The sequence below is a fragment of the Salminus brasiliensis genome, chromosome 6 (assembly GCF_030463535.1).
Source record: "Salminus brasiliensis chromosome 6, fSalBra1.hap2, whole genome shotgun sequence".
In the NCBI taxonomy this organism is placed as follows: Eukaryota; Metazoa; Chordata; class Actinopteri; order Characiformes; family Bryconidae; genus Salminus; species Salminus brasiliensis.
The window spans coordinates 14,875,486-14,901,192 of record NC_132883.1 but is presented as its reverse complement, the minus strand read 5'-3'; the positions used below and the strand labels follow the sequence as shown (position 1 = coordinate 14,901,192).

The 25,707-nt window shown below is 38.5% G+C and overlaps 1 protein-coding gene across 1 annotated transcript in view; it reads left to right on the top strand.

Moving 5' to 3' along the window:
- The window catches only part of cpne5a (copine Va), a 130,271-nt gene that overhangs the window by 88,560 nt on the left and 16,004 nt on the right, over positions 1-25,707 (top strand). Inside the window, exons 13-18 of the mRNA XM_072681790.1 lie at positions 2,991-3,044; positions 4,175-4,236; positions 13,718-13,764; positions 14,590-14,771; positions 20,348-20,475; positions 23,611-23,713. Coding sequence (XP_072537891.1) covers positions 2,991-3,044; positions 4,175-4,236; positions 13,718-13,764; positions 14,590-14,771; positions 20,348-20,475; positions 23,611-23,713 — 576 coding nt within the window. The remainder of the gene's footprint in view (positions 1-2,990; positions 3,045-4,174; positions 4,237-13,717; positions 13,765-14,589; positions 14,772-20,347; positions 20,476-23,610; positions 23,714-25,707) is intronic.

Sequence of the window (25,707 nt, the reverse complement as noted above, 5' to 3'; positions counted from 1 at the left end):
GGGGGCCTTATTTGACTCTCTCATTAGACAGTGTGTCGAGGGGGATTAAGTGGTTAAGGAGAGCCGTGTCATGTCTAAATGGCCTGAGGAACAGAGGTGGAGATATACGGGGCATGTGTGTGTGTGTGTGTGTGTGTGTATGCGTGTGTGTGTGAGTTGAATTGTATTAGTTAACCTTCACAAATGCATGCCACACAAAAAGCTTTTTGAGCTTGTGGAAGACGAACTTCAGATTTTAATACTAATAATTGCACAACTTTACTCATTACGTATCTTGCACCCTGTGTAAAGCGCTTCACAATGCTTGTTGCAATCTTACACTCCACCAACAGTCTATTTTCACACCTTTAGCCTGCTCCATTGAAATAGCAACGGTGCTTGCGAATATATCTAATATACTCTAAAGATTGTTAAAATAGGACCCGTCAATTTAAAAATAAGCTATTTTAAGTTGAAGCATTAATGTGGCCTAAAAAATGAATATTGTATACACAGTCAGTATAAAAGTTAGCCAAAATCTCACTGATGTGCTTTGCTGAATAGTTACATACTCTCTCATTCACCAATATCGGACTAGGAGCCCAATTTTAGTGATATTTTAGATAACTGTCAACCGCACAGCTTGATTTAGGGTGTGTCAGAGTGTCTTTGCTATCATAACGACAGGAAAAGTATGTTGCTCAAACGCGATAAAGGCATCTACTGTACGTCTCTTAATTAATCATGGGTGTGTTTTGGGCGTAATGTGCAGTAAACCAATCAGCATCTCCCTTTCCATTCCATTTAAAATCCAAGTGTGGTATGACTTTGGATTGCTATTTTATTGGGGCAAAGCAAGGGTGTACGTGTGTTTGACACATGCTTGTCACTGCCAAGATAGCAATGAACATCTGACATCTGTTGATGTCTGCTTAGGATGTTTTCAGTCAGTGGTGCAAGATAGCAATACGTCAGAAATTTACCTGAACACACCTCATTTCGAGACCACCCCTCCCATCGGCATAGATATATTCGCAAGCACTGTTGCCAATGAAATGACACAGGTGGAAGGTATAAAAATAGACTGTTGGCGGGGTGTAAAATAGCAATGTGCATTGCAACATGCCTTGCGCAGGGTATAAGATAGGGCCCACTGAATCATAACCAACAGTCTATGTCAAATTCAAACCACAGAAAAGTTCACAGCTATGCTCTTACAGTGACAGATCCCATTGTCCTTTTAAACTGAACAAATCCCAGATAAGAAAACTGTGATAAAAACTGTGTAAGTAAATAAAAAAATCTTGCTCAAGCAGTGTTGGTGAATGAAGCCTGTTAACATTTAGCTGAATATGGTGTTGTTACAGTGTGACCTACTTGCTGTATTTCATGTTGCACTACAGTCAGTTCTAATATGCCATCTTTTATACATTAGAGAAGGAGCTAGTTGCAGGTTGTTATGACTAAATCATAAATACTGAATCCTCATGTACCAGTAAAGAGCTCATTAACTATCATGATTTAAAGAAGCATTAAAATGTCTACCTTATATTGTCTTATATAGAATAAAACTTTTGATTTGATGCAATTTTCACAGTTTATAATGTAAGTGTATAATAAACCTGTAGGATTCTGCATGTATTATAAAAGAGTAAAAGGTAGAGAGAGGGAGAGCGCAAGCGCATAGGTATAGGAGAGCATGTGAGTGGGTGTACCCTGGCATTATCCCTATGGGGCAATGAAGGATGTGAGGATTGGTGTAATGGAGCGTGACAGTCTCAGCAGGGTCCAGAGAGGAGGAGAGACCTAATCTAGCTCAGAACAGCATCAAGATCAGTTGAGGAGGCCACACTAGCCTTTGAGAGCACAGAATCAGGGCCTGAGTCAGCTTCACTGTAGACTTGTCAGTACCCAAGTACTACTTACCCCACGCTCTTAAAAATAAAGATTTGTAAATGGCTCTCCGCTTTGACTTATTGTTCTTTGGTAACTCTTTAATTGGCATAGAATCTTCTTTACCAACATGGTTCACTTAAAGGCCATCTACTAAAAAGTTCTTCAAGGAACCCAAGGTGGTTCTTCTACTTCATCGCTCCAAAGAACGCTTTTTGGCACTTTTATTTTCATGAGCGTAGACAGACAGATAGATGTAATTTAATGTGTTATGCAATCTTGGAGGTAAATTATGTAATGAACTAATTCACAGTCACATTTAACAACCAAGCTGTGATTTAGAGAATTTCAGTGCACTGAATCAAATTTACCTCTTGATCAGCATTAGCTATTAGCTTTGAGCACACGATTTAGAGTAACTTTAAAGGAGACCAGTCAGTGTTGGACAGGCTGTAGGTCAGCCTACAAGATTTCTCCTGGATGGATGGATGGCCAAACAGACACAGAGATAGGTGTTCAAACAATGCAGATAATTAAGTTGTGATTAATAGAAGACCTGTTCACTATGATGCATTGTCACGGCCCCATGCTCATTATCATGTTATAACTAGACAAATTAAATTAAGTGCATTGGAAAAAATTAACATAATTAATTTTTTTTTGCAGCACACAATAATGATGCTCTCATATTTTGCTTTCAAATTGCCAAAACAAGACCAGCAGTGCCTGCTGAAGGAATAGCGTGGAGAGTTTTTAAATAGAACAATGTTGGAAAATGTTCCAATTTATGTACATATTTTTTATTGGTTCAGATATAGCTGAGTTTGATTCACAGTGAGCACACTGATCAGCAAATATAGTTCATGTTCAGAGAAGAGTCATTTCCTCTAGGCCTGGCATATCAACATTAAGGCCTGCAGCACTTCAGTTTCTATAGTTTCTCAGTAGCCTGACCACCTGGTTGACAGTTATCATGTAGATATATATATATATATATGCATTGAAACTGTATGTGCAGAATGCATCTCTGGGTGCACAACATGTATTGTGTTGTAGATGAGACTACCTCCTGTATATCCACATTTCTGTTCTAGGTCACACATAATTGTATTTTTTAGGTGGTGAATGCCAAAAAGAAAATAAAGAAAAGAAGATACATCAACTCTGGAACTGTAAGTCTGGCATACGCACTGGTTTATTCTTGCATTAAAAACTATACACATGTAGGGGGAAGTCAGTAAAGAGTTCAGTCATGCAAATGAGGTAGAAATATGAAAAATGATATTACTGATTAAAAGTGTACCTTATTAACTATGGTACCATAACATTTTATGACACACATTTTGAGTCCATTGATAAAAACTATTCCAATTAATCTATCCACCTACCTTTATCTCTGTCTATCTATCTATCTATCTATCTATGTATCTATCTACGTGTCTGTCTGTCTGTCTGTCTGTCTATCTATCTGTCTTTTTAGATATATTTAGTCATGATGAATGGACTAATAGAAATGCTCCAAAAATACATGAAACATTTACATTGACTTTCATTGAAAGCTAGTAAAGGTTATCTTTCCTTCTGCTGTATTGGTGATATATTACAGATGCATAGACCATGGACAATAGAAGGCATGTTTATCTCCATGATGCAAATTGTTTTGTTTTTATTTAATGCAATTTAATCATTCTCCTTCATTTGTCTAGTTGTGACCAAGCTGTGACTAAAAACCTAACTAGACAAATGAAGGAGAATTATTAAAGTGCTTTGACCAATATCAACATAATCTGCAATCCTGAAATCCTGCACCAGGCCAAGCATGTCAACATTAAGGCCTACAATATGTGTTTTTCAGTAGAACAATAAAAACCATTCCAGTTTACGTCTGCATGTCTGATGAGATGCAAGTATTTTATAACATTAAGATATGACTGTTGAAGTGCTGGGGGTGGTGATATTGAAGTGTTTAAATGTTTTGTTGTGGCTGATGATGCTGTGAGAGTCCCTGTGTTGAGCTGGGTTGTAATTGTGAGACTCTGAATGCATCTGTGGAAAACTCTGGCTGTGTAATTAAACTCGTGTGAATAATCCATCATCTGCCTGTATTCTAGCACATTGAGGCTTCTCCTTTTGTCATGACAAGACTAATGAGCAGGAATGTGCCACTTTGACAGTTGGAGGCTTGCATATGTGTGTGTGTGTGTGTTTTCATACTGATGGATCGTTTCGAGGCAGATGTGACGTGCAGGACATATGCTATGCAGTGGCGAGTGTAAATTTTCTGTTTTCTTAAATTCCCAAGGTGACATTGCTTTCATTCTCTGTGGAGGCGGAACACACTTTCCTCGACTACATCAAGGCAGGGTGAGTACAAATCATACACACACACACACACACACACACACACACACACACACAAGCAAGCACGCTCAACAAAATGATTGTCTTCTCTACGTTCCTTACTCCTTCCGTAGATGAAAGTGTCAAAGCAATTTGAAGAGGCATTTTCCATATCAGGCCTAAAATTTGTGCTGCACAGTGGGCCTATAAAACAGTGTGAAAATGCATCATAACAGGGAGCTGTGAATGAATATTGAATGTTTCACATAAATTCAAACCTTTATTTTACTGCAGCTACATACCTGGCAGGGTTTCTCCCATAAACGTTGAATTGCCAGTTTATTAGGGTCATACGTATACGTCTGTACACACACTGGCCGTTCAGTCAGGCACACCTACCATATAGATGTACTTTTTAGGCTTACTGTTGCTGCCTATAGCCTATATCTGTTGAATGCAGCCTGTGCATATGGCCGAAAGACACCATCAGAGGACCACCGCTGACCATATATTAGTTCTAAAAATAAAATTATAAGGTATGATTTGAATAGAATTTTGCATTAATTACTGTGAACTCTTAACATGCTTTGCCTTGTCAAAAAGGTCAAAAATGACCTGAAGACAACCTGTCTACCCTAGTGGTGTACAGATTTCATAATTGTGCTCTTAAAAAATACCATCTTTCACTTTTCATAATGCTGGGGTCACTCTAAGAAAATTCTAAGAAATAAAATTAAATTTCCCAGCTGTTAGCCCTTTCCCAAGTAACAGCAATACTAAGACCACTTAATAATATCAAGAATACCAATGCAAAACAATATGTAAAAAAATGATATATATAATAAGATAAGAGGTAAGCAAGGAGGCCAAGCAGATCCCATTACAGCAGTGACCCCAAATGCAATAAAAAGTGATAGTGATAGACAGTGATGCCAGTATTAGTACGGTGGACAGTGTAGAATTCAGTCTTAAAGGACACAATTTATAGAAGTAAGAAATGTAGATGCAGAAGAAAGGCATAAAATGTCAGGCATAGGCATAGGCCTGGCATTAGGTGTCAATAGGTTCATGTTTATCTGCTCCTATTCTATTGGTAATACTTCTCTACAGGTACTAGGCTAGCTGTGAGTATGTGCATTTACACATCTGTATCAGCAATAAAGCAACTGAATGCAATCAGTTGGGCATATAGTGTACCTATTGTATCAGATGTGATACATTGAAATATATATAATCTAAAATTATTATTTTATATCAGGCCTTATAGGCTTTAGCCAGTACAGACAGTAGGAATGGATATGACTGCTAGGGGAAAATGTGCTGCTCTGCAAATGAATTATATGGTAGTTTCACTTCTTCCTGCTGCCATTTCTTGTTGTTCCACTACAACATAATGTTGTGGTTCCTAATCCCTTTTTAATGAATTCAGAGTAAGGTTTTCAAAAGCACTGATTAGTTCAGTACATTTTCATTTTTCCTTGACTTTAGTGAAAGGGAGGATGTGGGAAACAGGAACAATGAATACAGAACCTTATGGTTATGAAATGTTTGAGATTCACTTACTTATTTCTACTATCCCTAGTGTAGACCTGGCATACCTGGCAGCACACTGGCTAACACTGCGTGGACACCACCATCAAAAAGGAACAGAAAAACATGGCAAAATCACAGCAAAAGCCAGACACAACAGACTGAGCTGTTGTCGTCAGTACAGTAATCATCATCACATCAGGCTGCCAGGTCTTCTCCAGCTTGCTCTGATGAAAGGCTCACCTTCTAAATAGAAGTGTTGATTGCAGGAAAACACTAATATCTCTGCCCCTGGCCTCCTTCCTCCCAGACGTGCTGTGACATTGATTTTATTTACTAGCATGGTCTGCTGGCCTCCCTGCTCACCATTACATCTATTGGTGTGGAAGTCAGAGAGTGATATTAAAGAGGTATTACATTCAAACATGCCACTGAAATAATAATAACCCAGTCGAGTTGTATTATAAGAATGTATAACCCTGAAAATATAAGACCCTGGAACACACAGTCATGGAAACCCATGCCAGTCTTTTCTACATGAATAATTATTTCCCAGATAATAATTGGCTTCTTTCAATGGCTCACTAGTTTTGAATCTCATGACATTTTGGCATGGCTTAGTTTTGATACTTCAACTTTGAATTAATAATAGGACAGTTAAATTGTATTATTAGTATTTAAGGTCAAGAAAAAAAAGAAAAAGGCACACAGTGACATATTCAAACCATATGTACATTAATAAGTGTTTTAGCAGGTAATAATTGGATTCAGAATTATTACAGAGGTTGACAACAGCTCTAAATTGCTCCAGTGATTATCTCAGTACTGCATGTGTTTGCCTATGGATTGGTGGCTGCCCTGGTTTATTGCACATGCCTGCAGGTCTTCCGGTGGCCTACTTCAGCTAGTGACCAGATTCTGCTTTCACTGTGTCAGTCATCTGGAATAAAGGGTGTGGGTGGGGTTATTGGGAGAATGCCACAATGCAATACTTTGAGTTTTTGCACTGAATATATAACATTTTCTGACTGTCATGCAAAAACCTTGTATCTTCAATATGACAACTTTACAAAAGAAGCAATTTTGGAGCATTTCTATTGGTCTAATTATTATGTTTTAACACAACAGAAAGGACAACTGCCAGATTCAGATTATGCCAAAAAGGTTTTTTTTGCGTGAAAGTGACATTTTTTTATCCAGGAGATACTTACATAGTCTGACATACAAAGTATGCAGACAGTGAAACAGTTCAAGAATAAGTAACAGTATCTTCCCAAAGAACAACTTGAGTATAAGTATGAAGTAGCGAAACTAATTAAAGGAATCGTTGGATTAATGAAAAAAATACACAATTTTCCAAGACCAGATGTAGTTGATCAGCTAAGACATGTTTGGTGTCTTTTCTGATTGACTGCGCCTGGGTAAGGGGAAACTATGTAAATTAGATTTTCCATCTTTATTTGCTTTATAGTACTGAGTAAGTTATAGAACTGCAGTGGAACTTAGTACACCTGATGTCTGTTGCCGTAAATGGCACATGTAACTTTCAATGAAAGTCAGTGTAGGAAAGTTTTATTCCAAGTAATTTTGGACCATTTGCATTGGTCCATTTGGTCTTTGATTTACTGTGTACATTTACATGCACTTAATAATAAGATCACAATTAGATTTCTGCAGTAATCTGATTACTGAAGTGTTCATATAAACAGCATACTCCAAATTTTAAGGTCTATAAATTTGATTAAGAAATCCAATAAAGAGTTTCTCTGTGCACGTATACTCTTAACCAAATTTCTCAGTCTGCGCATACATGAAACAGACCAGGTACTGGAAATAAGGAAGCAGTGTTTAACATAACACCTGCAAGGTGGCTTGTTGAGCTAAAAAAAAGCTACGGTCAGAAGTTTGGATTATGCATGATGTTTACATTACATCATATATTGTGAGATTATTGGCTGGTTTGAAAGCAGAACTCTTTAGAAGATTACTGCCTGATTTTTATTATTATCTGATTACTCAAATGCATGTAAATACGTTGATCAGATTACTGACAACATTTGCAATTATTGGATTATGAAATATATGTAAATGCACTCACTGTAAAGGACATCTGCCAGCATCAAACTATTTTAAAAACTGAAAAATGCCAGTTGTGGCCTGATAGTGACAATATGTTGCTTTCTTTGCAAATCTACTAGAGGAGAGGTGAAAGAGTGTGTGTTGAAAACACAATGTTCAATGTCAGATGTGTACATCTGACTGAACAATCCTCATCTCATCACTAAAGCTTGACCTGATTAAATAGATTTAACAGCTAAAGGCCTTAAAGACAAATATTATTATGTTGTGTAACAGACCAGGAATCGAAACTAAGAATCATTCCTAATTTGAGTTAATTAACACTCTAGCAAGGTGTGATTAGAGAATAATGTCTAATATTCTAGCTAACAATTTTATGCACTCTCTAAACACTCACTGCACAACACATAACCTACAAAGTGCCATGTTGAGATTTTATTATTGCATACTGTGATTGTGATATGCCATGCACAACTGCATCTTTGCCTCCAGCAATATCAATATTGCAAAAGCCAATATCATAATAATGATTGACAAAAGATACATTGTGGAGCCCCAGGTGTGAGAGCGTGTGAAAGATTGAGGAGATATGCGAGAGCAGGCGAAGCAGTGGCAGGGAAGGAGAGAGAGATTTTTATCTGTGAAGGATGGGACTGACCTTTCGCTCCCAAACGATCTGCGACAGAGCGATGTCGCTCATGCACAGCATTCAAATACGGCCTGATCCACTTTTAGACCACTTCCTGTCGAGTGTCCACCTTTTCCATTCTCCGCCATCAGCTCTTGACATTTGATGCCATTGCTGAAAACGCTGTCAGATTTCTCTCCATGGCAACTTTCAATCACTCAACTTTCACTAGCAGAGTGGTATCTGCACTACGGCAGACTGAAGGCTTCAATAATGTCTAGATGCTTAAGAGAGGACTCTCGTTTCTCAACGTTGGTGGAATGAAATGAGAAGCTAAGGAGGTTTCATTCATCTTTGAATACAAGGAGGAGATTACAATGCTGGCCATTAACAACAACAACAACAACAACAACAACAAAACATTTCAGCCATTTCTCATAACGTTTATTGAATGCTTTATTCCAATTCTGGAAAGAAATGACCTTAAGGAATGGACTGTTGAAAGTGACTTTCAGGAGACGTGTTGTGAAGCTGAAAAGGCTGCAAAAGCATTGCTAAAGACCTGGGTGTACATCAACCCAAGGTTAGACAAATTGTCCACAAAAAAAGAACATCCAGGGTTGTTGAGACTATCCCTTAGTATTCACATCTATTATTTTGATCTCTCACCCTCCCTTCAAATCCAATTGAAAAATCCCATCTGTCCCTCTGGGCATTTGAGTCTTCTTAAAGTTTAACTGTGTGATTTATTTGATCTGTCCTGTCTTGCCATTTATTTGGTCATGTATTTATTTTTAAAATTACTTTTCCTTTTTTTATTTTGATTGTTGAACATTTTGGCTTCTGCTCTGCATTGAACTGAGCTTTGGCATTTATATTTTAGATGGTCAGATAGTAGGAGGGTTGCACAAGAAGCCCGATGCAATTTGTCATGGAGGGAGAAAAACTTGCATAATCTGTATTCATAACGTATAACCTTTTGCAAACAAATCAAACAGATGGCTCGATCAGAGCATACTAGTGTTTCTAGACCATGGCCATTCAGCCCAAACCTTTACGTATTATGTGTGTGAGCAGGAACCATCACATATCAGCTTGTAGTAAGATTTATGACCAAGAGTCGGTTGAGAAGATTATTTATGGTTTTGTTCATGCTGTACACACAAAACTCAAAACCCAAGAACTGTTTGCATAGGTGAAACGCCACAATGCAGTTTGTCGCAGTGTATTCCTGCAGCGTCTGTCTAAATAAATCTTATTGTACATTTCTACCAAAGGCAACCTCTGAAACTTCATTTCAGCCAGAGCCCTGAGTGTAAGTGATACCCACTATAACACAGATTAATGTGCGAGCCTGAACCTTCTCCTCAGAGAAATCAGAAATAATCGAAAAGCCTTGGAACGGTCCGAGCACTATGAATGAAGATAAGTGAGCATTGCTAATCATGGACGAGCTTCTGAAATCATTTCCTAGTGACTTTGTACTCAGAAGAAGGCAACATGCACACAGGCCTTCACCCCCCTATTCAGAGTCCGCAATGCTCTGGCTGGTCTTGTGGACAAAATCAAATCTGAGCCTTTATAGTGATGCTGTAAAGTTTTGTGGAAAAATGACTCTGGACTAAAAACAGCCAGTAGCAGTTCTTAATAGCTCACAGAACAGTTAACAGAATGTCATATAGCGTCAAACATCACATAAACAAGTCAATTTAATATTCATATCTTTGCATGGTTTGAGGCTTCTATCAGCCATGTTGTCCCAGTGCAAAAAATCTACAAATTTCAGATCCCAAACATCAGATCGACTACATTTAAAGTGAAAATGAGAAAGTGGTATAATCGTGCATTGCTTGCTCATTTTACTTAACAAATAGATGATGATTACAAAAACATGCCTTATACACTGCGAATCACAGAGAGTTATGGAATAGCTAAAGTTTGTAAGAAGAGCCATGCCCAAACTCTCTGGCTATAAAACCTCCCCTCATTCCTTAACGCCTTGTGATGAAACTTTTGCACCCCATCGCCACCCCTACTCCTCCTTCTCTTCCAACTCATGTTCTGTCTCTGTTCAGCAAGGAGGGGGTTCGGCTTCATTGCTCATCAGCTGAAGCTCAGAACTCCAGCCCATGTTTACCCCTTCCGTGTATCAGCCGATAGTAAGTTGGCAGTTAAAATATATACAAAACTTAATATACATATACTAATTGAATTGAAGAAAATCTAAAACAAATCCAACAGTTAATGAATCAGTGTTCTATTGATTTTATACATTTTTTACAAAATAAATAAACAAAACAAATAACAGAAGCTATGAAATATATAATTAAATATGTTTAGTAATTTAGTACTGTCAGTTCCTTCCACCAAAAAGTAAAGTAAACCAACAAATAAGTTTGCTATGCAGCCGAAACAATTTCAAAACACTATTCGGGCTAAAAAGAAAGGGGGAAATTGTATACATTTTATTTTCAGCAAATCATTTTTCATATATTGAACATATATTGAATGATTTCAGATCATTTAGAATAATGTACATGCTCTTACAATTCTGCTACCCACCGTATATATCAATATAGCATAATGTCTCTGTCCAATGAAAAACATGTATCTCCAAAATGGCAACTTTACAGGGGAAGGCAAAAATGTTCTTACCTTGAATGAAAGTCAATGTAAAATAAGGATTTATTCCAAGTAATTTGGAGCATTTATATTTGTACTTTCATCCAGAATTTATTACACAGTTTACAGAACAGCTACAGGGTTTAAACCATTGGGGAAAACTAAAATTAAGCTGACAAAACATTGTGATTGAAAAGGCACAATTTATGTGTATGAATTAAATAAATAGATAAAAAATCTAAATAAAAATGCAGATTTAATTGGTAAACACTTTGACTTTAAGTATGCAGTGACTTTAGCACTGCTGTTATATTCGCTGCCGTCATTAGCAATGCCTGCCTGGCGTATCTAGAGCCGGAACCAGTGATTCATGCCTTCAGTTCTGTCACAACTCTCTCCTCACTCAAATGCTGCATTGAGTTGCCTTGAATAAAGTGCAAACAGCATTCGCGACTAAATGTTCTGCCAAGAGGGGAAAGGAAACAGAATATTTGGATACAGTTTCCCGAACCTAAAAAACATTTGGTGTACAAAGTTTGCCCCAAACCATCTAGAAACAACTATGTTTTTGAGATACATGCAGCATGTTTTCACTTCTAATCCCCAGTGGTTCAAACTGACACACTTTACACTATGTCTCTGGACAGCTGTCAGTGGTGTGTATTCGCAGCAAGCGCTGACATCCTCATAAATCTGTAATGGCTGGTTACTGGAGTCCGTGGGCAGCTCCAGAGAGCTGGCTGAGACAGGTGAATGGAATAAAACCGTGATCCACATGGGCTCTCTGTTGGACAGGCAGCTGCAATCAGCTTCTGGGCTGCAGCCCCTGCCGTCCTGAGACTGGCGCACTGCTGGGGGGAAACAAAGAGGGCGATTTTGCAGGTGTTGCTACAAATTGCCCTTTTGCAGGTTGGTTAGGATCAGTTACGCAGCCTTATTTAATAGAAAGGCTTTCTATAAAGAGAAGAAGGCGGTTTGTTTACCTTTTGCTTGCACTCTTCCTATTGTTTTATATACTGTTATGTGATGTTGTCTCATGTTATCTCTTAGGAATATTGCCTGCGTTTTGCTATACTGCGTTTTGCTATACTTTTCAAAAGTATTTTTTTTAAGCATAGGAAGCAATGCATTAGATTTACGCACCAAAGTACATTTACATTCAGTTTGCATCATGGCTGTCTAAACCGCAGGGTCAAGTGAGCATTTAACTCCCCATTTTTCAATGCTTGGAGGGTGTCTGTGCACCTTTTTATTAAATTCTTCACTTTCCCTAAACTGCACTAAGTGTGACATGAATTCAATAGATATCTAAACTCAAAACCAATCAAAATCCCAGTTTCTGTTGGGGTGGGACAACACACAGTCAATTACTGGAACAGAACCAATCAAAATCCCAGTTTTAGCTGGGTGTGGGGCAAAAGAAGGTTACAATCAGCAAGAGAACAGATCTAAATACTAGTTTCCATCAGGGTTAGGGCATTTACCATGCAGTTAAGCCTACATGTAAATGTAGAGAAACATCTTGTTAAACTGGTAAATTGGTAAACTGTGATGCATTAACTAATGAACTCTGTCACTGTCTGTATTTCATTGTGCTACATTATTTAGTTGGTTTAGCAAAGTTAGCTATATGAGCAGGGTCCAAACATTGAGGTTTATTAGAACATTTTTATTCTATTAAAGCTCAGACCAGTTTTACATCACATTATTTTAGACAAATTTTCTTGACATTTAATATACATTTTGTCAGGTCTGCTGACAGTTGTCTCATATACTCACCCAACTACTTTCTTGTTTTAAGTGAGAAATAATTTAGAATTAGGCCATGGTTTGTGTATTGGCTGCAATAACTGTGACTTCTAAATGGTTAGACGTGTTGCTGAATTTCACTGCTGTCATCAAAACATGGTTTTACTGTTTTTAGTTTTCTGGATCAGCAACTCTCCACATTGTGGTTGCATTTTTGCATTTGCATATTTAATTGCAGCAGTGGCGTAAAGTTTAAAAAAGCAAGATTGCTGGTTTGACCCCCTGGACTGACAGGAAGTGAGGGTTGAGGTGAAGGAACAATAATTTTTTCTTTAGCTATGGAAGCTAACCCCCAATTGCTCCCTCAGTTGTGCTCACTGCCCCTAGGAGCATTTGTGTTTTCACTGCCATGGATGAGTTTTCTTTTGACAGTGACAGTGATGTGCTGTTGACTCTTGAATTGCTTCCTCTATGATGCAGATTTTGTGCTATAGCATTCTTGAGCAGGGGAAAAGATGTCATTTAAATAGACATGATGATAACTTAAATCAGACCACAGCAATGGAACAGCCTCTGTCTTCAGCTGCTTTTGAAGGGGTGGTGGAATGGTGTTTAGGAGAGGAGGAGTGTATATCAGGTGAGAGAAGAGCAGCACAATACACACCCGCAGGGAGCTGCTGATTGCGCTGGCGTTTCAGACAGATGGTCTCTGTGCTGAGGCAATGGAGAAATGGAGAGTTTATGCTTTGAGATGAATTGAAGTGCATGGACTCGACGCAGTCTCTGCTCATCAGTGTTTTTCAAGCGATGCTTGGTTTGAAATCTATGACTTTTCTTATTTCTTCTTATTTCTCCTCTCTCTCTTTCTCTTATCCCCTCTCTCACTCTGTTCTCTAGCACTCAGATCCATTTCACCGTGGCCATTGATTTCACAGCTTCTAACGGTGAGGATTTCTTCCCATGTTTCCAAGCTATTTTCCTATTTACTTCCTTCTGTATTTGCCAATCAGTCCAAATGTTATATAGGATTCTAAAGATTGGGTGACTTCTCCTTTGAGCTAGCAGGCCAGATAAGTTGAGCTAGGACTGAGACATATTGGGACTAAGACAGATTCACAACTATGTAACCAGCCCCTCCATACATGATGGCAATGGTCAAAAGCCCTCGAGTTTTAAGTATGGCTTGGCTTAACCCGCCATTCCTTAAGATCCATGGAAGACAAGCATCCAGGTTTTTTTCTGTCCTCTTCCGAGAGTACTTGGGCAAAGTGTGGTATTATGGTCTCCATATTGAATTATGTTTAGCAGTATCTAAGCTATAGGTATATTTGAATTTTAGTCTATTCAAACTAGCTAAGGGTACTTTTCTGAGTAAACACTTTTGTAAGTCATTCTGGATAAGAGTGTCTGCTAAATGCCATAAATGTATGGCAAATATAACTGAGGTAAAGGGAGGGAATGAGGTGGTAGTCGGTCACGAAAACATTATAATGAACATGAAACTCAAAGGACATTATATTGGGAGGAGGAGGAACTTCAGACATGTTTCTCCTCCACTAAGTGGCAGACATTGAGAATAGTTCATATTTAGAAATCCTAGTGCTGCTAACATTGGATAAAATTGAATAGTAAGATGCTAATTGGTGGTTAGTATTTATGTTGTAATATTTGGTTAGCTACTCCTTTATGGTGAATATTTTGCCCCCCCTTTGAATTGCTTGCAAATATATATTTCATTACTCATTTTTTTTTTGCTTTTGAAATCTAAGGGAATCCATCTCAGTCGACGTCTCTGCACTATATGAACCCGTATCAGATGAACGCCTATGCCATGGCTCTGAAGGCTGTTGGGGAGATCATTCAGGACTATGACAGCGATAAGATGTTTCCTGCGCTGGGATTTGGTGCCAAACTGCCCCCTGATGGCAGGGTGTCCCACGAGTTCCCTCTGGTAACTGCTGCACAATCGTTAAACAATTCTTTATTGTTTTTTCTGCCAGTCATAGAAAGCTATTTGATATCTTTGTATTTGCAATTTGCTAACAAATCCTGACTACTACTTGGAGTGTTGATTGAAGTGGCAATTGAATAAATGTTCTTGTTTGTAAGACTGAAGAAAGGCTTTAGAGACATTGCTGATTAATTCTTAACTACAGTGTACAGTGTGGGGTGAATTCTGAGTTGCTCGAACATACAGTACCAGTCAAAAGTTGACGTTAAAGTCAAATAAAGAATGCTAAAGTTATGAATGTGATCAATCCTTGGGCCATTTCTGTTGAATTTATATATGCTTCCAGTAATAGAAATGCTTATATGCATCATATATATGGAGGTAACACACAAGTTCTCCCACTGGATGATAATTGCTCTATAAATTTGCTGAGTCAATGTATGGAATGTGTAAATAATTGGATAAAGCAAAATCTCTCCATGGATTAATGAGGACAAAATAGAAAGTTCAGGTCTCCAAACACCAAGGACTCTGATCTTACCTTCATTGGCCACATCAAAAGTCACCAAAACAGCCTTTTATCATCTTAGAAACAGCCAGAATCACAGGTTTTAATGTGCCAACAAGATCTAGAGAAACTCATCGACACTTTTATCTCAAGTAGGATTGATTACTGTAATGCTGTTTTTGCTGGACTTCCCAAAAAGACCATTAAACAACTTCAGCCAATTTCAGAATGCTGCTGCTGTTTTATCCAAAAGAACAGAACATATTTAACAGAAAATTACACACAAGACTCCATAAGCAATATGATATTAGATGTGAGTATCTATGTGAGAGATCTGAGTATCCACCCAGACAAAAACATCATGAGACCTTTATACAGGACTTTCATCAGATTTAACAAAGCAGCTCAATATTTGCTTTGTGTCTTACTATATCCTATATCCTTAGACTCAAGTAAACCTCAGACCTTCTGACCATTAACACAACTAAGCCGCTGAAACACAAAATATGTCTTCCAATAGATCCTGGTAACCATAGCTTATTGTGTATAAACTTCCCTGGTGGTCAACTGGGAGGTCTTCTTATTTCATGGATATGGGAGCCGGTGAAGTGAAGTAGTGAAGTATAGACTGCTTTACAATGATCCCGGGTATAGAGCTGGCTACTTTAAAAAGTGCAGACTGCTAAATATGAATTGAATTTTGCAACATTATCTTAGTAAAATATCCACTTATCTATCTACCACTGATGTGATCCATAAAGCCCCCCCCTCATGTCTGGGTGCCATATACCACAGGAAGCCTTCAGAGATCTTGTGGAGTCCATGCATTAAATTGTCAGATCTGTTGTTGCGGCACAAGGGGGGCCTAGTCAATATTACGCAGGTGGTACTAATGTTATGGTTGATCTATGTGTATACATGCTCTACATTATTTGTAAAGCATCTAAATTACAGAAATTGCTGACATTTGTAGATGTAACACAGCTAACAGCCTCCATCAACACAGCAGGAGCTAGACAGGTAGTTTTATAGGATTTATTTTGTCACACACCTTCAGATGTGAGATTCAGTGTGCTAGAAATGAATGAATCTGTAAGGCAACAGCTAACCATTACAGGAATGGATGCTAATGAGAAATAAACAGTTCCTACATGAGATATTTTCTCCTCAGTGCCAAATGTATTTTCACTGTTTCTGGATCTACCCTTGGAGGTAGTTGTTGGCATTGGCATTAGTGAGCTCCTGCTGATTCATTGCTGTAACTTGATTTTAAATTATAGAAGCGGCCTGTCTGCTGATCATGTTAACAAAAACAAACAACAACAACATACTCATAGCAGTGACATGAGGCAGAAAGCCAAAAGATTTTGAATTGTATCATCACAAATTGAAAATTGATTAATTAATATCAATTCTGTCCCATGGCTACTAAGGATTTTACATGCCACGGTAGTCAGATAATGCCTTCAAACTGTTTATCTCACACATGCAGGCCTAAATACGCCAGCTTTTTGTTGTTCTTGGTGAACCATGGACTGTAAAGAGTAAAGACAGTATACAGCCAAGCCGGAAAGTCTGCACACCCCTTTCACCTTCTCTACAGTTTGTTCCGTTACACACTTATTCTACAATGATTGAGTTCCTTTTTTGCCTTGAACTTAAATCTACACACACACTAACAGCCAAAATATACATGATTATTTTATTGACAAAATAGATTATTTAGGGGTTACATATCTGTACATACCCTTTGTCTAATACTTGGTTAATGCACCTCTGGCAGCAAGTAAAGCTTCAAGGCATCTTGGGAAAGAAGCTACGAGCTTGGCATACTTCTGTTTCTGGACTTTTTTTAGCCCATTCCTTTTGGCATATCCTTGCAGGCTCCGTCAAGCTGGATGGGAAGCACAGCCATTTTCAGCTCCTTCCACAGATGTTCAATTGGATTCGAGTCTGGGCATTGGCTGGCCCACTCAAGGACATCCACAGACTTTCTCTTGAGCCAGTCCTTTGTTTTTCTTCTTTGTGCTTCGAGTCGTTGGCATGTTGGTAGGCAAACCTTCGCCCCAGTCTGAGGTCCAGAGCTCTTTGGAGCAGGTTTTCTTCAAGGATCCTGTTGTATTTAGCTGCAGTCATCTTTCCCTCGATCAGGACTAGTCATCCTGGTCTCACTGCTGAAAAACATCCCCACATCATGATGCTGCCACCGCCATGCTTCACTTTAGGGATGGCATGAGCCAAGAGATGAGCGGTGCCTGGTTTCCTCCAGATGTGTCGCTTGGTATTCAGGCCAAAAAGTTCAATTTTGGTTTCATCAGACCAGAGAATCTTATTTCTCATGGTTTGAGAGTCCTTTTGGTAAACTCCAAGCAGGCTGTCATGTGCCTATTACTAAGAAGTGGCTTCCGTCTGGCCACTCTAGCATGAAGGCGTGATTTGTGGAGTGCTGCCTTTCAGAAGTTGATCTTCTGAAAGGTTCTCCCATCTGGAGCTCTGTCAGAGTGACCCTCGGGTTCCTGCTCACTCGATCGCTCAGTTTGGCTAAGCGCCTAGGTCCAGGAAGATTCTTGGTGGTACCAAACGTCTTTCATTTTTGAATGATGGTGACCACTGTGCTCTTTGGGACCTGTAAAGCTAAAGCAATTGTTCTGTACCCTTCTCCAGATCTATCTCTATATACAATCCTGTTGTATATAGGTCTGCAGATAATTCCTTTGACCCTATGGCTTGGAGTTTCACCTTTCACCTTGCAGACTTTCCGGCTTTACTCTAGGTCCACTGTACAACTATTCTTTATGTTTATATCTGTATACCTTCTCATTTTGATGATTCCATTGAAGAAACGGCTAAAATTGTGAGTGTGTTTTCTATTTAACAATATTAAGAGAATGATATTAAGTATTGTTGGTACTGTACAGTCATATATATATATATATATATATATATATATATATATATATATATATAGGTTTATTAAAAAAATCTCCGAAATTTCTAATTATATGCCCTATGTGATGGCTGTACTTCTCAGCACTTTTGACCAATGTGTGCTTTTAAAAATAGAATAAAAACAGAGATCTATCTTGGAGACACTTTGAATATGAGGCTGAATGTATACCCTGAATACCTAAATACCTTAAGTAAAGCTGTATTTTGAAATGTTATACCTAGCTGAACAGTCCTAGTATGAAACTGAAAGGCCAGGTGTCTCCTAACATTTGATGGACAGTGTACATTTACATTATCCTCTGAGTTTCCATATGAGTGTTTTATCTTTTAATGTGTAAATAAGAGTCTCTGAAGCTCCATTAGGCTTGCTTATTATTTTCATTTCAATATTCATGATATGTGTGAACTGAAACCTTAGCTCATCAGAATCTCAACACTCTCAATTAGTCCTCTCTCCATCCCTGTCTCCCTCTCCCCCTAGCACTCCCCTCATTTCTCCCATTTTCTCTCCTTTCCGTCCTCTGTTAATATTGTGGAGCATCAGCATAAATCCACTAATGAGGTCCACAATGTGTCAGCTCATTTACATATTATACAAGTGATGGAGGGCTTCAGCTTATTTAAAATTGCTTACTTTGTGAACCATGGAGTGTGCAAAGAATAAAGACAGTATAGGCCTACTGTGCAACTTTTCTGTATGCTCACATCTGAATAGTTTCTCATAGTGAATTGCTTTGCTTTTGATTTCTGCTACACACGTGGACAAAATTGTTTGTACCCCTCGGTTAATGAAAGAAAAACCCACAATGGTCACAGAAATAACTTGAATCTGACCAAAGTAATTATAACTAAGAATTCTATGAAAATGAACAAATGAAAATCCGACACTGATTTTGAACCATGCTTCAACAGAATTATTTTAAAAAGTAAACTCATTAAACAGGCCTGTACAAAAATGATGAAAATAATGTTTCCAAAGTGACATGTTAAATCAAGGTGTGTCCACTAATTAGCAACACAGGTGTCTACAATCTTGTAATCAGTCAGTGGGTCTATATATAGGGCTACAGGTAGTCACTGTGCTGTTTGGTTACATGGTGTGTACCACACTCAACATGGACCAGAGGAAGCGAAGGAAAGAGTCGTCTCAGGAGATTAGAAAGAAAATTATAGACAAGCATGGTAAAGGTAAAGGTTATAAGACCATCTCCAAGTAGCTTGATGTTCCTGTGACTACAGTTGCACATATTATTCAGAAATTTAAGATCCATGGGACTGTAGCCAACCTCCCTGGACGTGACCGCAGGAGGAAAATTGATGACAAATCAAATAGACAGATAATAAGAATGCAGTGATTGCAGTGATTGCCTCAAAATGTTGTGCAACAAAATATTAAGTTATGGGTACCATTATTTCTGTCCAGGCCTGTTTCATTAGTTTATTTTTATAAATAATTCTGTTGAAGCATGGTTGAAAAGCAATGTTTGACTTTCATTGGTTAATTTTCATAGAATGTTTTATTTATTATTACTTTTGATAGATTCAAGTTATTTCTGTGATCATTGTGGGTTTTTCTTTCATTAATCAAGGGGTACCAACAATTATGTCCACGTGTGTATATGGCAGGCATATTATTTCTGACATGTGACACAAGCTCTATTCAAGCCCAATTAGTTTTTTTTCCCCCAGGGAGGTTCTGTAATTCTGATTCTGATTACTGATGCATGTTCATGTTTTTACAAGTCTGACAGGAATAATTCTGGAGTAAATTGTATTATGTAATTGGCTGAACCAAGAGCTTCTTCATTAGGAGCAGTCCTGTTCAAACTGACAACATGTTACTGTAATAACCCGATAATAGACATAGCCATAAGGCATGTTGTTGATGTAATTGTCACTCCTGTTGTGTAAGCCCATCATTGACATCCAGACCATGATGTTTCAATAAAGCTTCAGTCTGGGACATTACACAAATACTTTATCGCATACAAATTAGCCAGTCCTATACAGATTACATTATTGGGCCTCCTCTGGTAAAATGAATCCAGCTCTAACGGTGCTATAATTAGACTGTACCTAATATACACACAGCTGTTTGATCTTTTGTATTTAATTATAGAATGGAAACGTAGACAACCCGTACTGCAACGGCATGGAGGGCATTCTAGATGCGTACCACCAGAGCCTTAAGACGGTTCAGCTTTATGGACCTACCAACTTCGCCCCCGTCGTCAATCATGTGGCAAGGTGAGTTGAAATGCATTCAGACAACATTAGCATTTGAGACGTTGCGGCATAATTTTCATTTACTATTTACTGTGTATGCCTTCATAAGTGATCCTCTTCTAGGTCTGCTTGGAACTAAGCAAAAATGCAGTTGCACAATATTCAGTTGCACAGCAAAGTTAAAGGAATAGTTTGGTGAAGAATCACATAAAGAATTTACACAAAGATTTTACCAAATGTAGTCTATCAGCCAAGACATGGTTTCTAAAGCTTTGGGGCTACAAGGCTACTGAGTAATGGACTAATGGGCTAATGGGTATTGGGACACCTAGAGGCAAAAAAGCTAGTGGCATGACAGTCTAACTGCCTACTCCTCAAGTGTGAGAAACTCAGAAGTTAAAATTGCAGTGAGGGCTCAGCTTCATTCAAAAGTCTCCCAGTCACAGGAAAACTGTCAAATTACATATTTGTGTAGCAAACTATCTCTTTGATAAATTCTCTATTTCTCGATAATGAATCAAATGTATATGTACATTTATGTAAATCAAAAGTATATAATGTAATGTTTCGGCTGCATTTGAATAATATTACTAACCAAAAGAAGATACAGACCCCCCCCCAAAAATGCCTATGGTCCGCCATCAGGCTGCAAGTATTATTAAAAAGTCTGTTACCAAAGAATAGCTCCCAATAGCCCAGTTTGTACAGAGGTCCCTGTAGTTGCTGAAGAATACGCCTTAGTGTGTAAAAGGCCTTGCAGCGTTAGGGGTTAAGGAGCAATAACAGTGATTAGTATTTAGAAGACAGAACACAAATAAGGGGGAAGCAGAGGCATCCGTGAAGGATGACACCCGTTGCATGCTGTCAGCTAATGAACAATAAATGCCTTGTCCAGCAAACTGAAACGAAGTGTAAGGACCCTCTCCTCTAGCTTTTAATTAGCTGCGTCATTGTGATATGCCAGACCTTGACAAGACACAAGAGATATGACCCCATGGGACCCAATTGAGCCCACCCTCCATTTTCTGAAGGTCTTTATCCTGAGCTAACGATAGGAGCTGCCATTTTCTCCAGAGTTTCACTCTTGTTCTTTTTAGCTTCAGACTTGAGGTGCAAATGACAGCGTGCATGTCAAGCCCAGTTGCTTGATTTAACATAAATCAGACAACCCCAAGCTTGCACACATCAGAGAGGTTCAATCTACCTTGTGATCTCACGTCATTTCAATTCATTTGCATCACAAAGAGAGGATTCAGATGGTGATTAAAGGGCAGAGATCAAGAGACATCCCAGGAAAAAATGTATGCATTGGAGTCGAGGAAAAGGAATGATGTGGTTTGTTCTACAGTCCTTTATGTTCAGTCCAAATGTTGAAATGATGGTTTGGTGCAAAATCAAAATCACTTGTGAAGGGATTCAAACTTATGACCTTCTGTCTGTTTACAAGCAGGCACTTAGATGATTGCAACCTCTCTATAGCTAAAAAGGCATGCACATTTCTGTCTCCAAGAAAGAATCTAAAAGGTAAATTTATTCAGAATTGTGTTATGTAATGTATTTTTAAAGCGAGTGGCACAAGTTTTTTTTTTTGTTGCCATTTTTCACTTCTATTTTACTTAGATCTGGCAGTTGTTGTCTACACTGTGTAACCAATAGAAATAGAATAAAATACAAAGTCTCCAAAATGACTCCAAAAAGTCCACCTCAATGAACGCTCAAATTTGACAATTTCTATTTTCATTAAGTCTTTTTTATTTACCAAACCAAATTCAGACTAGCATTTTGTCACTGTCTCGCAAAAACTCTGTATTTCCAAAGTCACAACCTTGAGGCACAGTGGTTACTATAAGAGCCCCCCTACTTTTCTCTCATTTTTTCCTTTGCATTTATGTTTTTGAAAGGGAATTTTCTGAAATTGTTCATGTTTTCTAGGGTCAATTAAAATATAGCACTCAGGAAGTGATGCAAGAACTGTAGTTTTATTGCAGAGCTGGGTCTACGTAGTTGTTGGGGGAGCCTGTCAGAAACTGCTAACCAGGCCCCCAGGGTGGTTTTGCATGTGTGGCAAAGGTGTAATTGTAGATAATATGCTGTAGAATGGAAATTCACAGAAGTAATAATGAAAACTAAAGAAATATGCATTTTGTAAGGCTACGGTAAGGTTTTGCCTAGTAGCCACTGTATATGCCTGTATGTGAAGTAGAGACAAAAAAAATGGTGGCTACCCAGAGCATTTAAATCAAATCAAATCAACATTATGGCCACATCACATTACACAGGTGGCATTGGATATGATATACTAAAACTTACACAACAACATGGGGAAATGGTGATAGACACTGCGTCTACAGGAAAACGTTGTGTCCGGCGCTGCTAGCACTGATGAATTAACCGAACCTGGTTGGTTTATTTGATGAGGATCTTTTCGAGCACATGAACTAACCTGAAACTGTCCAACCTGCTACCATTGAAAAATAAAAGCTTTTAGCATTTTCAGCATTCTCATGGGGGTTAATAAAGTCTCCCTGACATCAAGATTACTGGCCCTCACAATACCTTGTTGGCTGTCAGATAAAGAAGTTATTTATTTAGTATTACATGAAAAAGTAAATAATATAGTCCACCATTTAAGGGCAAAAATTGTCTAGCACAGACGCTTTCCTCTGAGCACGTAGGCTGGCAATGCTGCATTGGTGGCAGTTCAAAAAGAGGTGATGGCTGGCTTTGCATGTATCTGAGGAGACGTCAGGAATCATGTCAGGAACAATGCAAGTGCTAGTGGGAGTTATGAATGGGTGATCCCAATTTGAGAGAAAAAGGGAAAAATTAAAGTTGTAAAAATGGTAAAAATTGAGAGGTTTTGTGTGACACTGACAATATGCAATACAGTTTTTAGCGCAACATGAGTCACATCATCAAGTGTGCAACATTAAAGTAACCCAAAGGTTTTGAACCCTGGTCTCCCCCATGAACAACAGTTAGCTCTTCCACAGTCCTACAAACCCAGTAATAATCCAAACACATGCACAGCTCCAAAAAACACAAGCTAGCACTTTTAGCCTGCTTATCAGTAAGTGTGGTCTGCAAGTTTTACATGAGTGTGCTGGTGCGGATTAACTCTCAGAATTTTTTTGTGTGCCAATGTGTGTGCGACAGATACGCAGCAGCGGTGCAGGATGGCACTCAGTACTTTGTGCTCCTCATCATCACGGACGGAGTCATATCAGACATGGCTCAGACCAAAGAGGCCATCGTCAACGTGAGTGCCATTTCAGCTCTGTATTATTGTTTCTCGATGTCTTCCCTCTCCCTCTATCTCATACACCACACACACACACTTGTTTTTGTCTCTGCTTATGCTTTGGTCTCCCCATTCCACTGCTGGTACTGTAGGTGTCAGTTTGTCTGGCTTTGTTGCATCATGTTGTAACAACATACCTTTAGGCCAAAACTTCTTTGAGATGAGTGAAGTCTTTCTCAAAGGCAGAGTTTTCAGAAGTTCTTCGGCTGCTTGTCTGGAGCGAGGGGGATGTCGCCTCACCGTCAGTTACCCAGCAGACTGGATTTAAAGGGAATTTGCGACTGTTAGTCAAACCATTAGAACAGCCACACCTTCCTTTTAAGATCTTGTCTGCTGCTCTGTCTCTTCACGTCGTGAGGATTGCGTGTGAACTCGTGGGAATCAACTTCTAGGTACACGTTCAATATTTGCATTCAGCAGAGAAAGTTGCCTGGGTTGCTTGGTTGCTTTTCCAACCCTTTGAATGTCACAGGTTGTAATGTGTCTTAGATAAATCATAGTTTTTCCCGTTTTTCACTTTTTTGACATAATTTGAATTCAACAGCTGTTCTTTACATTGTAGAAAAACTACATGATGAATGGACCAATAGATCGATGTTCCAGAATAACTTCCTTTGAAAGTTAAGAACATTTTTGAGTGATGATGCCATCGGCAGCCAAATCCAGAGACAGCACAATTGGTCTTGCTGGCATGGGCATCTACTGGCTGATGAAATCTTAGCTGGGTACCTTGGATTTTCTACCAAACGTGTTGGTTTCCCAGTGACGCAGCATCAGCTACAGCTAAAAAATGACACATTTATCAAATAATCTAATCCCAGAAAACTACCTGTTAGAAAGTCAGAAAACTAAATGAAAGAACATCCCAACAACAATGCTGTATTAGCATTACAAACTCATGCCATTTTTCTCATTTTTTATCTTAGAACCATATTAGCATTGTTGTTTGACCACTTTTCCCACGCTGGGTTTAGTGCTGTTTACAGCAGGTCCAGATTGAACACTTGACATTGAGGCTTTTTCAACCAGCTTAGACCATCTAGCAGTAAAAGCTGATCTTGAGCTAGGTTGCTCAGCAGTGTAATAACTGCTAATTTGTAATATTAGGTAGATTAACCAGAGAAAGTGAAGTTAGCTGACCTAAACCCTATTCGGGAAGGGATTAGTTTTACATGGGGAGATGGAGTAATTAAGTTTTACTACAGAACAATTTATGAGTGAAGAAATCTGGGAATAAATGACTGGCTACTCGACTTACCACTGCTGTCACCTTCAAATATGTGGTGATAACTAGTCTTATAACCTACTTATAATAATACTGGAATATTAGTTTGAAAATTAGCAACATGTTCATAACACATGTGTAATCTACAGGCTATGCTACACAATGGCTTGGCTAAAGCTGCCAGCAGTGTCACACCTCTGAGGAGTCCTTTGGCTCATCCTCTAGATTTGACTGAGGTTTGCCACAGACTTGAATGACTCTAGGTATCTGTGCCAGGCAAAATACTAAAAACTGAATTCCTCCTCTAGCGCCTCCATACACATAGAAAAAATCCAAAAGCAGAATATTTACCAAAATTTTACAGGTGCTGAAATCCTTACTGATGTGAGAGGGCGCACTCATTTCTCCACCAACCTATGTACAGGATTTGAACTTGCAACCCACTGGCACATAGTGGTAGTACCTTAGACCACTGAGCAACTCATGTTACAACATATTTTTACTGTTTTTTAAAAGTAATGCATGTAACTAGTCAGGCTATTAATGAATTATGTAATTACATATAAACATTGTAATATGCATTGAATCTTTACTGTAACAACTCCAGATGTCTAAGGGTTGCATACATTGTAGCTGACATAAGTTCTAAAATTGGATCTTTATAGGATGATACAGTACCAGTCAGTAACGGAGCAACATTTTATTCCAAGCTGAAAAAAAATGGAAA